Consider the following 18,304-nt stretch of genomic DNA (forward strand, 5'->3'; position numbering starts at 1 on the left):
TAAGAAGATCGACTTTTTGCACACTGATTTTGGTTCCTAAAAGTCCTTATCCGATGTCGACACCATAGGATAAATTGATTGATGTCTACCGTCTAGTCCTCTCGGTTGTGAAAGAAGGATTTTTCTGCATTAGAACGGAAAATTTTAGCTACTGATTCCTCTTAACGTGTGATGGCCAAGTAGACATATAATCAATCCCATCAAGAATTAACCAATTAATGTGATTATCGGGAGATTTCACCTGCTTCAAGCGAGAGAGAGAGAGAGAGAGCAACTAGGGAAGATATGTACACTGATGTCTCATGCGCATATGATTTTTCGCATGAGAAGGTGTGAAAAATCAACTGGTGGCGATCTTCTTTTGGTTAGAACTCAACCGGTGACAACGACGGTTTTATGCCTCCCATCTCCTAGTTGGGATCTACACGCATCTCTTTCTTTTCGAGAGATCCGCCACGCTTGTTATTCCTCCTCACGAAAAGGTCGAAAGGTCAATCGCATGTCCCTAAAACTCACACAGTACGCCAAGAGAATCCATCCATCCGCCGAGAGCACCTACCCCTCTTCAAGTATTTTCGGCAAAAATATTTGCTACGTTCTGTCAAGAGATTACCTGTGCTTAAGCCAATGCTCGTGACAGAGACATTAATCTTCTTCGAGCTTCACAAATGCAAACAAGTTTCATCTCGGCTGCGATTAAATTATCTCTGTATGTCATGGTTATTGTACCACCGGAAATGTTATTGAACATGACACAGAAAAAGATTAATTGCATGCGTAACGCTAAACATCTGGAAGTCGATTTGAGTTATGCCCAACAGAACTGAGAATGATATTTCCTTTATGAGTTCTGGCATCTGCAGAATGGGAAACCTTCTAGCCACAAGGTTGTCCTTAACATACAGAAACAACCATAGATCAAAGTACCAAAGGAAATGCATCTTGTAAAGCTACGCAAAGCAAAGTCGTCACAAAGCTTGATTGTATTCCTTGTATGGGTATATCGTAAATAGTATATAAAGGATCAAGTCTATCCTTCATCGGCACAAAACCAAAAAGATACATCTTCTCTACAGAAATTTGCATCGCAGCAACATATGGACCTGGGATGAACAGAGAAAACCAGAATGATCAAACGTATCTCAAGTTTTGCTTTGAAGCTTGTTGCCTTTGTGGAAAGGCTCATAGGCAAACACTCAATTCCCATGATGAATGCCTAAGGACCGGAATTTCCCATTTCGGGGAAAGAATCAGATATAAATAACAAGCTCATGTAGAATCTTGGAAGGTATCTATTGACTGCAGAAACTTTTTGCAGTTATTTGCGAGGGAAGGCGGATGACTAGATGGGTTTTGCTTTATCTTTGAAGATTGGCCATGTCTTATTCAAAACCTAGACTACGGTATGGCCCTATAATTAAAGAGCAGAGAGATGACCTAAGAGCTACAAAGAAATAATGTCACCTATCTGATGAATTGCTCATAAGAAAATTGTGACGGTTCTCACTTCGTGGAAGGTTGATCTAAGAGAGGAGCCAGGGAAGTCCAGCTACATTCTTTTAGCCAGGGCTATGACGCTCTTTGGTGTTGCAGTTAGCCAGATTTGTGGAACTCAGATCAGGCAATTGGGAAGGCATAGGCCCACTACTCGCACGTGCTGACCCGACCGATGTAACTGACATGCTCGTTGTCGAGGATGATCTTGTCGGCAGAGAATCTTCAGTGGGTCCAGAGATGATTTCGGCCCTCAACTCTGGAGATGAATATGATGGAAAGAGCATTCCGAAGGGAAACCCAGCAGGGAAGGGGTCTCCAAGAGAAGACACCGATGGACTGTAGCTTGGGGGCCCAAACGAGTGATCGTATTTGCATGCAGGACCAAATTTGCATTCTCCACGTGCGAAGTGCATGCAAGGAGGTGCACCCTGCAAAAGAAACATCTACATAAGTTCAAGATCGCAAGTTTATTGTAGATACTTAACTCTTAGAGCCATAAGCACAATGACAAGCATTAGCAGTGACGTGAACAAAATGGCAAATACACAGTACATATTAAAGATGCAGCTTGATTGGAACTTGCAGGAGCAAATAAAGGATAATTAGCAATTGGCGACACTGGACGAGAAGCAAAAGAAAAACGGCAGAAAAAATAAGAATAATCTCAAATAGTTGTGGCCTGCATGTTATTCCACAATTAGCAAGCTGAGTGGAAAACCCAGATAAACACTAACAATCAAGATCTTTCTACAAAATAGAGCACCCCACAAATAAGAAGGACGTAATGACATTTCAATGTGTTTTTAACTGTCAAGTCCTTGATCAGTACAAAAAGACCTACAAAGATGTCAAAGGAAACATTCGAAATAGTAGTCATGGTTAATTGTGAGCATACTACCTAATTATATGCTATCAAAATATGAATGCCTATCCCAGTTCCTAAACAAAAGCAACAAGCAATTTTGGATTGTGATTACCATAGCCCTTGGAATGATGGTCACATAAAGTAATCTGCAGCATCTGCTTCACTGCAAGTGCAGCTGAGCCAGTGGCTTTAAAATGAAAGATCTTCAAACAGTTGGAACATTGTAAATGTTCTCGTTGCTTAAGAAGCACAAATTAGACAATTTGAAAAGGTGAAGAACACTAATATATTTTTTGGTAGCACTAACACCTTCAATGGCACTTGACAAATGGCATTAGGAGAATACGCCTATAGCTGGTACAGAAAAAAGTAGCAAGTCAATTATATATTTCTTGCAGCAAGCATCTCTCATACTCAATCTCATAAAACATGAGAACATGTAACTTGTCATATATAATTTACTTCAAGTTATTCTCTTGCCACACAGAAATAAGAATAGGGAAAATTGTCCACAAGTGTACAGTGGAAAAAGTTCCATCTTTAGCTCCCTGGGCATCTGTACTTCGATGAACTGTAAAACAGTTTCAAAAGGCTAAGAGAGTCGACCAGGTTGAAATACATGATCCAAAACTACCCATCTTTATCTGAAGAACAATTCATTTTCACATATCATTTGATGGTTGAGCACACCTCTTAAAAGTCAATGCAGCAACTTTTCATTATTGAATATCCAATAGAATTCACGGGAACAAGAAAATATTTAAAGCTACGCTTAAACAGAGACTAAATGGTTATGCAGAATGTATTTGTAGATACTAGAAAGACCATTATATCCATCTTATTGCATAAGATTTATTAGACTAGAAAGCATCCAGCATGTTATTTCACAGATCCAACTAAAAATTGGTTGACCAAGAATTACCCTGAGGCCAAAAGAAATTTGTGTAACAGGAATTTCTGTTTCAGGCTCGCACATGTGTTTTCTTTCACCCCCTCTCCTTTTGTACATCTAACTTGACAAATTTGTATGCACAAATTGAATGCCAACAATTCCTCTTTCAGAAAGACACTTAATGAACCATCCAGAAGATTTGATTCATCATAAGCTGCAACTCTTATCAATCTTGAATATAACTATGTCCATATTTCACATTGAATCCTCAGCTTAGACAGAAAGCAGGAATGAGATTCTTACCGGCTGAATTGGCAGACCAGTGGGGCTAAGAACAATATTTACATTCAATGCATTCCAGTCTGGTGGATGATGGTATTTACATGAGGATCCATATCTACAGTCCCCTGTTTTCAGGTAATGCTGGCATTCAGGTTGCCCGGGTCTTACTGGAAATGATTGCTCCCTCCGGCCATTGACTGAAGGGCCAAGAGATGAAGGCGAAGGTTGATAAGGCCACGGAAAAGCCGGTGCAGAGGGAGACAATTGCGTTACCCCATAAACAGAACTTGATCCCGAACCAGCTTGAGGACTGGAAGAGGCCAATGGACTCACAGGTGCCTGTGCAAGTGAGATAACTGATTAAAATGTGCTAGACCTTGACACAAGTGAAAGAAAAAGGGATTTCATCAACCAACCTGATAAGGATTCCAGCTTGGAAATATGCTTGGAGAAACCAGTAAAGGACCATAAGGGCCTTGTACATATGAGGGAACCAAAGGAGGCCTGGCCATGACTACCCCATACTGCTGCGATGAAGGAACAGATGGTGACTGCATTGCTGGATAGGATGAAGGCGGAGCTACAGGGATAGGGGGTGGTGCAACTTGCAGTGGTGGTGATGGCGCATGAACATGTACACCCGCTGGTTGTGGATGATGAAATTTACACGTTGCACCAAACTTGCATCGTCCGGTTTTCACGTAGAAGGAACACTCTTTTTCACCCTGCCATACAATCATGGATGCGGCACGGTGAGCATGAGAGTAAATCCAGCTTATATGAGAAGTAGGATCTTAAGCTGCAATTCAAATACAGACCTGACGGAAGGGGTAACCACACAAATTTAGTGGCGCAGGACTGCTGGAACCAGCGCCATGCCTAGGATGGTGGTACTTACAGGACGCACCGAACTTGCACGTACCCGTCCTCATGTAGAACTGCGAAAACAAAATACCATCAATGTCAGACATGAGAAGAAGAAAGGCTGATGGAACAAGACCTAGAGATATCTTTCAACATTCATAAACGCATGAGCTGAAAGAACTTCAACAATGTTCCTCAGCCATAGCGAAAAACCAAGTTGTGCAGCATAAACAAGTGCAATGATCCTATGTGAATACCTGGCAGTTTGGCTGGCCTGCTCGTTCAGGGTACTCTGCTCCACCAGCTCTTGTCGCTCCCATGACCTGCACAAGAGTTCGACATCCACATTTTAATAGTTATAATCAACAAACCTATAGGGGTCATCACCTCTGCGCCAAACCATATAGATCTTCTAAGAATGCTTTGATGACTTTTGAATCCATCGCCATTAAAATCAAATTTAGTAAGCCCGACAACAATGGACAATCCCAACTTGTCAATTCTAGTAATAATCCAAAACCGCCAACAAATCTAATCGCAGCAACCACCATAACAAAAACTACAAGATCGCCCCCAGAGTGGCTGCACGAAGCCAAGTGATCACATCGAAAAGCCAAAACCAAAACCAGAAAGAGAATAAATGAAGATAAAAAAAAAAAAAGCAAATCCGACAGAGTTACCGTGCTCCGATCACGGGGATGGTTGAAGCGACACCCCGCGCCATACCCGCAATTACCCGTCCTGAGGTAGTAGATACAATCGGCAGCCTCAGTCCGCTCCGGGTAAGCCAGGTCAGGTTCGCCTTCGCCTTCGCCGCCGCCGCCGCCGCCGCCGCCGCCACTCCCCAATCCCAGCTGCCACATGGGCTCTGCATTTCGGCGCAAATCGAAGGATCAAACACCCCCAACACCCCCGATCACAAAAATCCAAACTTTCCCTCTCTCCCACCCCCACCCTCCGAAACCCAGGAATGCAGAGCGGGGAGAGAACTCACCTTCGAGGCCGGTGTCGGCCTCGGAGTCGTTGGGCCATTCCGGCGAAGGATCCGACCGCGAGCCCTCGTGGCCCCCAGCGTACCCATCCATCGCACGGACGGACGGACGACGATCTTCTTCGAAGAGAACCGAGACGACCCACCAGACCCACCAGCCAGAGAGAGAGAGAGAGGGGGAAGGAGAGAGAGAAATGGAATACGCACTGAATGGGCACGAGCGGCTCCTCAGCTGGTGGGCGCAAGAAAATGGGTTCCGATCAAATGGGTAGGCTCCAAATTCCACCCTCTCTTCCCCCCCAAGAATTACTGCTTTCAGGCGCAGACACACGCAGAGACCCAGACAGACAAACAGAGGTAGAAAAGAGAGAGAGAGAGAGAGAGAGGGAGGCAGAGGGAAGGAGGGGATTGGTTGGTTTCTTTGTGTTCAGCTTCAGCTTCCTCTCCCCTCTCGCACACACGCACACACGCACAAGCACTGTGCTCTCTCTCTCTCTCTCTCTCTCTCTCTCTGGTAGTTCTGGTTTTGGTTTTTTGTGGGGTTCTTTTTGATGTCCTCTCTCTCTCTCTCTCTCTCTCTACCCTTCTCTCTCTTCACTCCGATTCTGTGTCTGCTCCCCTTGGTATTTTGATGAGTTCTTTCCGGGTTTTTTCTCTCTTTTTTTTTTTTTTTGCCTTTTCCTTTTCCCTTTTATTTTCCTATTTTCTTTTATTTCCTCCTTTTCTTTTTTTTCTTTTTTGAACAGATTTCCTCCTTTTCGAAGGGGGCCTTGCCTTGCCTTCGTTTCGCTTCGTGCGTCTTTCGATCTCTCTCTCTCTTTCTCTCTCCTTCCGCACTCGTGCGCGCGCGTGGGAGATCCCTCGCTTTCCCTCTCTCCTCTCTCTCTCTCTCTCTCTCTCTGCCGGGTGCCGGGGAGGCGACGTGGCGGTGGTTTACGTACGCGCCAAATTTCGGAGATGTTCCCTAAAATATAAATAAATAAACAAATATTTAACGGCAGACCTGCTGAATCGGTTATTATTATTTTATTATAATTTTTTTTATGATCATTTATTTACTATGATTTTGCTTCCTCTTTTTGAATTTTTTAATGAATGGAAAGAAAGAGAAGCGGGGGAGGGCTGGCGTCTTCTGTCTGTGAGTTCGAACTGGTAACCGACGACCGCTGGTTGGTGTTCTGGTTGGGCTCCGAGGATATGTCGGAAACGGCCCTCGGCCCTGGCGGCCGCGGGCCTGGCGATCCGGGGCAGATCCGTCATTTCCACGGCGGGCCCGGCGATTCGGGTAGTGTAAAGTCGGACCCGTCTTGGCTTTTTGAGGGAAAGATCGGGGGCATCGAATGGAGGGGGCGGGCGTGCGTGGGTACAGGAGAGGGGCAAAAGAGTCATCTTAGAATATTACTTTTTTTAAGGGTCGAGTGCTTGCTTCTCCAGTTACTATTACGCTTCCGACCTGAAAAAAATGATTTTTTTTTTTTCTTTTTGGGATCTAATTCGGGATCTCGCGCAATGCCGCCGACCTGTTTGGTGACTTTTTTTTTTTTTTAACAAAATAGTTTTTTTAACTCTTGTGCGTTTTTGACTAATTGAATATGATTGGTCAATAAAAAACTATTTATGATTAAAGAAAATATTTATACTTACGTTGGAAAGTTAATTCTATTAAAAAAAGGGGGAAAATATTTTACTGAAAAATGATTTCCCAAAAAGTATCGTGAAATTTTTCCAAAGTAAATGCACCCTTATTTTTTCATCAATAATTATCGGCATGGCGATTGCTGGACTCTCTACAATTCATCAAGTTTTTGAAGATTCCGGATAGCTCAGTGATGTCAAAGGAAATTAGACAACTTTCAATCATCTCAACCTAGACAAAACTCCAATTAAAAAAAAAAAAAAAAAAAGACAACTTAGCCGAAACGCTGGTTGACTTACCCCAAAAAAAAGGACACATAGGATGCTAAATCCAAAACACCAATGTCAAAACTCTCCCTCTCTCCTTCCTTTAACCCTTTATATTGGCGACATGCTTGTCGACCACCGCCCTAGGCCGTAGGCAAGAGTCTTTTTGCCTCAACATCGACCCTCCCTCCCTCTAATTCAACGCCGCCGATGGTCAATGACCTCGTATCCTATCCCTTTAGTCAACAACAATCGAGAGAAAGAGAGAGCACTGAGAGTAAGGGTTGGAGGCCAACGCAATAATAGTTGGGGAGGATCAATGATGGAGGCATGATAGTGACAATGGCAACCGATAACTAATGTTATGTGATATGATGATGGTGCGGAAATATATAATTGGAGAGGCAAAAAAAAAAAAGAAATTCTAGAAGATCTGAGTTCAAAATCTCCTCCTTAGGTACCAAATTAGATTTTATCAGATCATTTGGAAGTATCAGATGAGATCGGAATTTAATATTTCAATATTATGACAAATGGGATATGAAGAAAAGTCAAGGAGCAAAAGGAGAAAAGCAACATATGAGAATAACAAATCTCAAAACACTAAAAATTACACATGCTAATATGCCATTCATCTACAGTGATTATAAAGAAGATGTCAAAATGGAGATATCTCTTACTTAGGTACCAAATTATATTTTATCGGATCACTATCAACTGTTCTTAAAGTCGAAAGTATTATATGAGACCGGAATTTAATATTTGAATATTTTAACAAATGGATATGGAGTAAGAAAAGTCAAGGAGTGAAAGGAGAAAAGCAACAAATGAGAAGAACAAGTCTCAACCACTAAAAATTACACATGCTGATATGCCATTCATCTACATTGACTATAAAGAAGATGTCAAGATGGATATATCTCGATTTATCATCATACACATTATGACCAAAAAAAGAATCTTTTTCTTTAAATAAATGAAAATGAAATTTCATCACCACTAAAATCCTACTTTTAGGGAACAATTTTGGAAATCTTATTAGAAATGATGAAGTATTGATATATGACTACATCTGTTAATCACTAGCTACATGATCTTTTCTATGAATGAAGTACAACCACATTTTTTGCTTGAAAGAGTAATCATTTGAATTCCCTAAGCAAGACTCATCAATGACGTCGAGCCAACCATATCAACACGGATCGAGCTAGAGGCTCAATATGGAACCATCGACAGAGATCAATATGCGCCGGGACCATTTGAACTTCAAAAGATAGGAAAGCGCATCTGAAATCGCTTCTCGATTCCATGCTCGAGTGCATAGTAAGCAAAATGGGGCTCGAGGTGGAGCAATGGATGCGCGTGAATTCAAACGCGATGCAATGTGAATTTGCATTTGGGGAGTGATGTTACGTGATGGAAAGGAAACTACATGGGATTGGCAACGCAAGGGAAAGAAAAGTAAGAATGGAAACAAAAGATGAATTGGGCTAAGCCCAAGTTCGTTTCCTGTGCGGCTTTAGGCTGGGCGTTCGATTGATAATGGGCCGTCACTTTAGCCCCAAAGAGACGCCAAAGATAACTACATCCGTTAAGTAGCAAAGAGAATGGGAAAATGTTCCAAAAACACTAAACTTGTAATACCTATTAGGGGTGTGGGTGTTCCATTTACTTTATTTTAGCTTATGACATATAACAGCAAAAGTACAATTTCATCGAGAGTTGTACTGGGTTGTTATCCCCACTATTTTAATTTTCTACTTTACAAATTTAACTAGGTTTAATTAAGAAAAGATGAAACACGAAACTCAAAAATTTTAACTATCTTAAAAATGGGGAACGAGATTTTTATTATTTTAAGTACAATATTTTTTTTTCAAATAAAAGGAATATGAATCCAATATAATTCCAAATGAGGTTATAGTTTTACTAATATAGAGATCATAAGTTAAAATATACTTAAATATAAATAAAATATATATATATATATATATATAAAGCCCCCACGATCGAGTGCAGTTAAAATTCGAACTCCTCCGCCCTTGCAACGCGTACTAAGCCCGAACAGCACGGCCACCGCGGGCGGTGGTTAACTACAGTAATATTTATAAAGACATAAAGGTAAAACAGTAATAAAAGACACATTTTATTTATTTATGAAATGGATTTTTTTGACAAGTATGAAATGGATTGAAATGAAAAGATAAAATATGCACAATGTTATAAATTATGAAAGTTTGTGAATAGTATCAAATTACTAAATTGACTTTGTATGGGAAGTTGATAGACTAAATTGAAATAAATTGAAAATATAGAGACTATATTGAAATTGAAGAAATAATTTAATAATTATATTATATATAGGACTAATTCCATAAAAAAATCCAAATTATGACATTTGTGATAAATTTACACCAAATTCACAAAAAATTTCTAATTTGTACACTTGTGACAAATTTATTTTTCATTTAATTTCCATCAAATTTTATCATTAAATTACTGAGTTGAATAATGTAAATAAGTATACCAATTTGGGATTTTACATTTTGTTTCAGTTTGTAATTTTTCGTGATATTAATTCAATTTAATAGAAATTAACTAATAATAAATTTGCTATAAATGTACAAGTTTTGGAGGTTTTTGGTAGTAAAAAATTAATTTACAGTTGATTTATTACGAGTATACCAATTTAGAGTATTTTATAGTCAAATATTAATTAGAATTTTTTTATCATACATGTATTAATATGAATTTTTTTATGGTATTAACCTTTAAATTAATTAAAAGTTTAAAAGTGGCAAATTCATATTCAACTTAAATTTGAGGACTGCTTGTCTCGAGCGGGGGTCAGTCGGCCTCCTCGTCCCCGTCCCCGCCGTCGGTCGCCGAATTCCCAAGCCCCACGCTCGGCCTCGCTTGCAGACCCCTCCTTCGTCTCGGGGCTTCTTCGCTTCCTCCTCAGCAAGCTCGAGCACTCCACCTGCAGCTCAGACCCAAGTCTCGAGCAGGGATGTGTCTGGTTTTACCTTCTCTCTGCATTCACTTACGTAGCTAGCTCGCCGATTTGGATTTTCTCCTTGTTAGCCGGTTTCCCCTGATGCACTTGTTCCTCAAGATTATGGAATCTTAAAATACAATTATGGGAATACACGAGGTTTCTGAAATACAGCTGTTGGTTTTACTATGATGTTGTTTCATAGGAGGCCGGAGGTTTTTTCAACTCGAACTTCCACAATGCAAGTGTGCTGGATGCTGTGGACCAGAGGAGAAAACGGCGGAAATGCTGCAACTGATTCACATTTATCTATCTTGCCAGAAGTGTGGGGAATGTTTCCTCTTTCCCATTGTTAAGCTGCCGGAACTTGCATTGTAGAAAGTGTTCGCATTATCCGCTGAGCAGTTGATAGAAGGATCGCCTGGATTCCTCGGACCTTTCAGACTATATTAGTACCGGCAGGCGCTGCTAAGCACATCCTGTTTTGTGATTGCGTCTCTTGAAGATCGAATCATGTTAGCTGCTGCGGAGTCAGGAAGACACTTAAGGTGGCAGGGTTCTCAATCTCCTCAACTGAAAGCTTCCTCAAGTGGGACTTCATTTGCTATGGTTCGATCCTTATATCTCGGACTCTTGTCAAAACAGACACGGGTTTGATGATGCTATGGACCGATCGGAATTAACAGCATTAATGCTTTTGGATGCGCGCTTGTCTCTGTGGAAGATGCTAAAAGAGGAGAAGCGCTATGCTGTAAGTTGCCGCAACTGATTCATCCATCTTGCGACGGAGCTGATTTCCCGGCCATTGTCCAAGCTTGTGTAGATAATGTTGGTTCATTGACTTCTCGACCGTGTACTTTCGAATATTTTCACTTTTCTACGGCTCACCAAGGCTAATAGAAATTAAAAGGTGATATTTTGACAAAGCTTGTAAGAATGAACTGAAACTGATTATTGAGGTTTATTTTTTGTTGTTGGAGTTGGGATAGAGAGGCATGAATTTTGAGACGATGGTCGTCGCGGCCACTACATAACGACGCGCAATTACATGTCCAATTGATCCATTTTGTTTCATCGTTCTCTTGAGTCTATTTTGTGAATATAGTCAATGTCGGCAACGGAGACAATTGCCCTACTCGATCAGGCAACCACGGTGGCCACACAATCAACCCATCATTTAACCGAAGTCGGTAAATAAAAGAAATCACTCGAATAAGAGTTAATAATTTCATATTAGCATGTCCAATAGCATCTCCCAAGATTTGATATTAGCACGGTACGAAGCTCTTTATCCCTCAATATCAGCACATGTACACAATTATTAGTCTGCACATGTACATAATTATTAGTCTATTAATGCTGTCCGTGATTGAATCATGAAAAATGACTTGCGATCAACATTCTTATGTAAGAGGTTCTCATTTTAAGAATGTTAGGAGGGTCATATGCTTGACCATGGGGCATGCCTAGCTTACAAATCATCTAATTTACTAATAAATGTCTTCATTTATATCGTATTAGTCGCGGGGAAAGATTAGAGCAAAAAATGAGAGACATAATATCATTTTAATGGAAGAACTTCCCATTGTAAGGTTGTTTGGCTTCTTTTGGATCATATGCAAATCATCTAATTTACTTATAAATGTGTTCATTTAGATGCGATTAGTCTTTGAGAAAGATTAGAGCAAAGATTGAGAATTATAACATTATTCTACTGGATTTACTCCCCATTCTAAGATTGTTCGGCTTCGTTTGCGTCATATGCTGGATCATATGGTTTTCCTAGCTTGCAAATTATCTAATTTACTTATAATTATGTTCTAATAGAAGAACTCCCCCCTAAATATGTTAGGCTCCTTTTGGGTCATATGCAAGATCATGAGGTTTCCTAGCTTGCAAATCATCTAATGTACTTATAATTGTGTTCATTTAGATTATATTAGTCCTTGGGAAAAATTAGAGCAAAGATTGAGAGCTATAACATTATTCTAACGGAAGAACTTCACGCTCTAAGAATGTTAGGCTCCTTTTGGTTCATATGCATTGTCATGGTGTTCTCCTAGCTTATAAATCATCTAATTTACATATAATTGTGTTCAGTTAGATGGTACTAGTCCATGGGAAAGATTAGAGCAAGGGTCAAGAGCCATAACATCATTCTAATTGAAGAACTTGTCATTCTAAGATTATTTGGCTTCTTTTGGGTCATACGCTTGACCATGGGATTTTCCGAGGCTGCAAATCAGCTAATTTACTTACAATTGTGTTCATTTATATGCTATTAATCCTCGGGAAAGATTACAGTAAGGGTTGAGAACCATAACAACATTCTAATGTAAGAACTTCTCATTTTATGAATATTAGGCTCCTTTTGGGTCATATGCATGATCACGGGGCTCTCCCAGCTTGCAAAACATCTAATTTACGTATAATTGCTTTTATTTAGATGCCATTTGTCTATAGGAAAAAATAGAGTATAGGTCGAGAGTCATGACATCATTCTTACTTAGATGGAAGTCTTATAAATTGCTCAAGAAGGCATTTCCTGTTCAATGTATCGTTTTCCTGTATTTCTCACTCCGACACGATGCACGGTGCGTTTCGAGGTTAGATCTTTGGTGTCAAGAGTTATAACTTGTTTCTACTTTTGAAAAGTCCGAAGAAGCTTCTTAATTTTCTTATCAAAACTCTAAATAATATCTACATTAAAAAGTAATAAAAAAATCATATACGAAACTACATGTTAATATAAGACCGCTTCTAAGTGTTTCGAGCATTTTACATTAAGAAAAAAAAATCAAAATGCGTATTGACAAAATAAGTAAAATGTAAATTATAAAAGTCACTCTATGACACCCTAAGCTTTGTGAAAAGCTAATCAATGAGAAGTTTTCAAATGGTATAATTAATATTTGTTGAATTTCTCTACCTCGTAACTTCTTATTTTCATCTCTTCCTCATCGAAGGCCTCTCCTGAGATGACAGGGACACGAGTAATAATTAATATGGGTAAATATATTAGAAGTCTTACAACTTGTCAAAAAAGTACAATTGAATTCTAAAATTTTCAAAAAATATAGTCAATATCTCAAACTTGTCAAATTGGTTCAAATTGTACTTTTAAAAATTTTATAACTCAATTGTACTTTTATGACAAGTTTAGAACTTTTGATGCACTTATTCCAAAATAATATGTCTTGAAGAAACTTTAGTATGACAGTCTACTTGTAATGGTTGCTTTTTCCTAATTCTTAATATCATAATTACATAATTTTATTGCCCTAGGATAAACGAATCTAAGTACCTAGGAAAATGAGGAAAACTATTAGAGTTAGATGTGACATTGTCATTGTTTATGTGTTTTTCTTTTTTTGGTTGTTGTGCTAGCATAAACTTCAGAATTGGTTACAAAAGAATCACCATGTTGTGCTGTTATTCATTCTTTCTCACTCCTAATAAATTACGTTGAGAAGAAATTAAATGCAACAACAGTTCATGCACATATGGTAGAGATATATCGGATTTTTCCCTAATTAATTAATACACTCCAGAAGTAGAGATAATTAAATAAATGATCCCTATTAATAGAAGAAAATTTCATTTTTCAAAGTCAACTCATCTATTATGTGGACACTTGTTCTAACTGTAACCCAAAACCTACCCCGGCCCATAGGGTCTTTAAAGCTATCCTATGTAGAAATTATTACACATTTTTTGAACTTATATTGTATTGTAATTTTCTATTAAATGAGAATTTGTTGAATTTGCATTAATTGCCAAAATAAAAAAGAGAAAAAAAGTACAATACACATGGTCCAGTACATGCTGTCAACAACCTCTTAAAGTGATAAAACGCATTCTGACAAAAAAAAAGGTGATAAAACATAATAACATTACACAACTAAAATACAAACAAGCATCCAATTTTTTTTTTTTTTATCTTCTCTTAAAAATATATACTCCGCACGTTATATCAAGCATATGCTTCTCAACCTTCTACTGCTTCTCAAATATATATTTGTATCCATACCTTTTCAAAGGCCTGGCCTAATTCAATTAAAATTAATTTCTAGCATTAGTGCAGTTTGTTCGGGTGTTAAGAGATTTCCAATTGAGAAAATGGAGATAAGCACGATGTTACATAGGTCTCCAAATAAATGGATTTCTATGCTCATACCTCTAGATTATCTACAAAATGATGACTGTATAGGTGGAAGTCATACTTATAAATCATTCAAGAAGGCATTTCCTAGTCCACATATTGTTTCCCCGTATTTCACATGATGCATGGTGCATTTTGAGATGAGATATTTGGTGTCAAGAATTATAACTTGTTTCAACTTCTGAAAAGTCATCAAAAGAATTTTTTTAATTTTCTTATCAAAATTCAAAATATTATCTAAAGTAAAAAAATATATATAAAAATTATATGCGAATCTACAGGTTACTATAAGACCTACAATTCACTCCTAAGAGGGTATCCCCTGAGCTTTCTGAAAAACTGGCCAACGAGAAGTTTTCATGTGGCACGATAAACGTTTGTTTTAACTTCTTTGACTCGTAACTTCTTATTTTTATCTCTTCTTCATCAAAGGTCGCTCTTAACTATTGTAGTTTTAAAAAAAATAAAAAATAAAAGGAGTATGAATCCGATATAACTCTTAATGAGGTTATCGTTCTACTAATGTAGAGATCATAAATTAAAATATACTTAAATAAAATCATAATAATATTTATAAAGACAGAAAGGTAAAACGGAAATAGTATTTGTTTTTTCACACTTTAGTAGCTTAGAGGGAGAAGTATTCTCATAACCAGCAATATCTAACCTGAAATCTGAACACTTTGTGTCTAAGAGTTTGAGACACGTTCATTGTCAAATTTAGTGAATCAGCTTCATCCTGCCTGCTTCAAGGGACAATAATAATTGACCGGTTCTTACTGCCATTTTTGCGCTCTAGTCTCTCGACATAACCCACATCATATAGGTCAGCTTATGTTCCCTCATGAACATATACATCTTCTGGTTCCGGATGATGGAATTTACACTCGGAACCGAATTTACATCAAATGGTAGAACACTATTTTTCACCCCGCCATACAATCATGGATGCGGCTCAGTGAGCATGAGAGTAAAATCCAGCTCAAAGGAGAACTACAATCTTAAGCTGCAATTCAAATACAGACCGGACGAAAGGGGAAACCATATTTAATTTAGCGGTGCAGGACTACTGGAACCAGCACCATGCTTAGGATGGTAATCCTTACAGGACGCACCGAAATCGGACGTACCCGTCTTCATGTAGAACTGCGAAAACAAAATATCATGTATGTCAAATATGAGAAGAAGAAAGGCTGATGGAGCAAGACCTAGAGATATCTTTCAACATTCATAAACGCATGAGCTGAAAGAATTTAAACAATGTTACTCAACCATAGTGAAAACTAAGTTGTGCAGAATTAAACAAGTGCAAGGATCATATGTGAATACCTCGCAGATCGGCTGGCCTACTCATTCTGGGACACTGCTCCACCAGCTCTTGTTGCTCCTACGACCTGAGCAGCATTCGACATCCACATTTCAATAGTAAAAATCACCAAACCATATAGATATTCTAACGATGCTTTGAGATCACTTCCAAATCCATCACCCATTAAAATCAAATAGAGTAAGTTTGACAATAATGGACAATCCCACCTCATCAATTCTAGTTATAATCCAAAATCGCCAACAAATCTAATCGCAGCACCACCGTAACAAAAACTACAAGATCGCCCCCAAAGTGGCTCCACGAAGCCAAGTGATCACATCGAAAAGCCAAAAACCAACACCAGAAAGAGAATAAATGGCGATAAAAAAAAAGCAAATCCGACAGAGTTACCGTGTTCCGATCACGGGGATGGTTGAAGCGACACCCCGCGCCATACCCGCAATTACCCGTCCTGAGGTAGTAGATACAATCGGCTGCCTCAGGTCGCTCTGGGTAAGCCAGGTCAGGTTCGCCGCCGCCGCTGCCGCTCCCCAATCCCAGCTGCCGCATGGAAACAAAGCCCAGTGATCACATCGAAAAGCCGAAAATCAACCCAGAAAGACAATAAATGGAAACAAAAAGCAATTCCGGCAGAGTTACCGCGCTCCGATCACGGGGATGGTTGAACCGACACCTTGCGCCGTACCCGCAATAACCGGTCCTGAGGTAGTAGACACAATCGGCTTCGTCGGGCCGCTCCGGGTAAGCAGGGTCAGATTCACCGCCACCTCTCCCCCATCCCAGCTGCCACATGGGCTCTGCATTTCGGTTCAAATCTAAGGATCAAACACCCCCATTTCATCCCCCTCGACACAACCCACACCCCCGATCACAAAAATCCAAACTTTCTCTCGCCCACCCCTACGAAACCCAAGAATGCAGAGCAGGGACACAACTCACCTTCGAGGCCCGTCTCGGCCCTGGGGTCGTCGGGCCATTCCGGCAAAGGATTCAACCGTGGGCCCTCTTGGGCCCCAGGGTACCCATTCATCCTGCGGACAGGCGGACGAACGAACAACAATCTTCTCTCAAGCAAACCGAGACGATGGGTCGGCTGGCCTGCTCGTTCTGGGTACTCTGCACCACCAGCTCTCGTCACTCCTACGACCTGCGCAGCATTCGACATCCACATTTTAATAGTAATAATCACCAAACCATATAGATCTTCTAACAATGCTTTGAGATCACTTTCAAATGCATCGCCATTAAAATCAAATTTAGTAAGTTTGACAACAATGGACAATCCCAACTTGTCGATTCTAGTAATAATCCAAAATCCCCAACAAATCTAATCGCAGCACCACCGTAACAAAAACTACAAGATCGCCCCCAAAGTGGCTTCACAAAGCCCAGTGATCACATCGAAAAGCCGAAGATCAACCCAGAAAGACGATAAATGGCAACAAAAAGCAATTCCGACAGAGTTACCGTGCTCCGATCACGGGGATGGTTGTAGCGACACCCCGCGCCGTACCCGCAATAACCCGTCCTGAGGTAGTGGAGACAATCGGCTACACCGGGCCGCTCCGGGTAAGCCGGGCCGGATTCGCCGCCGCCGCCGCCGCCGCCGTCTCTCCCCAATCCCAGCTGCCACATGGGCGCTGCATTTCGGCGCAAATCAAAGGATCAAACACCCCACACCACCGATCACAAAAATCCAAACTTTCTCTCTCACCCTCCGAAACCCAAGAATGCAGAGCGGGGACAGAACTCACCTTCGAGGCCCGTGTCGGCCCCGGAGTCGTCGCGCCGTTCCGGCGAAGAATCCGACCCCGAGCCCTCGTGGGCCCCAGCGTACCCATTCATCGTACGGACGGATGGACGAACGACGATCTTCTCCAAAGAAAACCAAGACGACCCACCAGACCCTCCAGCCAGAGAGAGAGAGAGAGAGAGAGAGAGACGAAATACGCACTGAATGAGCACGAGCGCTCCTCAGCTGGTGCACAAGGAAAAAGGGTTCCGATCAAATGGGTAGGCTCCAAATTCCGCCCTCTCTCTCTCCCTCGCTCCCTCCCAAGAGAATTACTGCTTTCTTAGACGCAGACACACGCACAGACCCAGACAGACAGAGATGGAAAGACAGAAACAGAGAGAGAGAGAGAGAGAGAGAGAGAGAGAGAGAGGCAGAGGGAAGGAGGGGATTGGTTGGTTTCTCGCGTTCAGCTTCAGGTCCTCCTATCCTTACACACACGCACAAGCACTGTGCTCTCTCTCTCTCTCCTCTTTGGGAGTTCTTGTTTTGGTTTTTTGTGGGTTCTTTTGATGTCCTCTCTCTCTCGCTCTCTCTCTCTCTTCACCGACGAGCGCTGTTTGGTGTTCTGGTCGGGCGTCGATGAAATGTCAGAAATGGCCCCCGGCCCTCAGTGGCCCGCCCGCGCGGGGATCCGGGGCAGATCCGTCATTTCGCCGGCGATTTGGGCTTTTTTTTTTTTGGGGGCGGGCGCGGGGGGACGGTAGTGTAAAGGCGGATCCGTCTTCCTCT

At 40.7% G+C, this 18,304-nt stretch overlaps 1 protein-coding gene across 2 annotated transcripts; it reads right to left on the reverse strand.

The window, feature by feature from the left end:
* Nucleotides 1–951: 951 nt before the first annotated feature.
* On the reverse strand, nt 952–18,037 carry LOC104415106 (zinc finger CCCH domain-containing protein 34). Of its 2 annotated transcripts, XM_018861358.2 has the most exons (10): nt 17,535–18,035; nt 17,248–17,420; nt 16,720–16,927; nt 16,420–16,577; nt 5,081–5,254; nt 4,658–4,723; nt 4,355–4,474; nt 3,953–4,261; nt 3,558–3,875; nt 952–1,925 (listed from the first exon to the last, which is right to left on the reverse strand). In XM_018861358.2, exons 1-10 carry the CDS (start codon nt 17,623–17,625, stop codon nt 1,560–1,562), a joined length of 1,983 nt encoding a protein of 660 aa, XP_018716903.2. In that variant the 5' UTR covers nt 17,626–18,035; the 3' UTR covers nt 952–1,559. The 2 variants fall into 2 exon arrangements, with proteins under 2 accessions (XP_018716903.2, XP_018716907.2); XM_018861362.2 differs by lacking the exons at nt 16,720–16,927; nt 17,248–17,420 and having other exon boundaries at nt 17,535–18,037.
* Nucleotides 18,038–18,304: the final 267 nt, after the last annotated feature.

Source organism: Eucalyptus grandis, chromosome 8 (genome assembly GCF_016545825.1).
Source record: "Eucalyptus grandis isolate ANBG69807.140 chromosome 8, ASM1654582v1, whole genome shotgun sequence".
NCBI lineage: Eukaryota > Viridiplantae > Streptophyta > Magnoliopsida > Myrtales > Myrtaceae > Eucalyptus > Eucalyptus grandis.

Excerpts from the sequence above, each read along its gene's own strand:
- LOC104415106 (XM_018861358.2), bottom strand. The coding sequence starts at position 17,625 with ATGAATGGGTACGCTGGGGCCCACGAGGGCTCGGGGTCGGATTCTTCG. Across the intron at positions 16,578-16,719 it reads GGCCGAGACGGGCCTCGAAG|AGCCCATGTGGCAGCTGGGA; the intron begins GTGAGTTGTGTC and ends ACCGAAATGCAG. Across the intron at positions 1,926-3,557 it reads CTGGTCTGCCAATTCAGCCG|GGTGCACCTCCTTGCATGCA; the intron begins GTAAGAATCTCA and ends TTTCTTTTGCAG.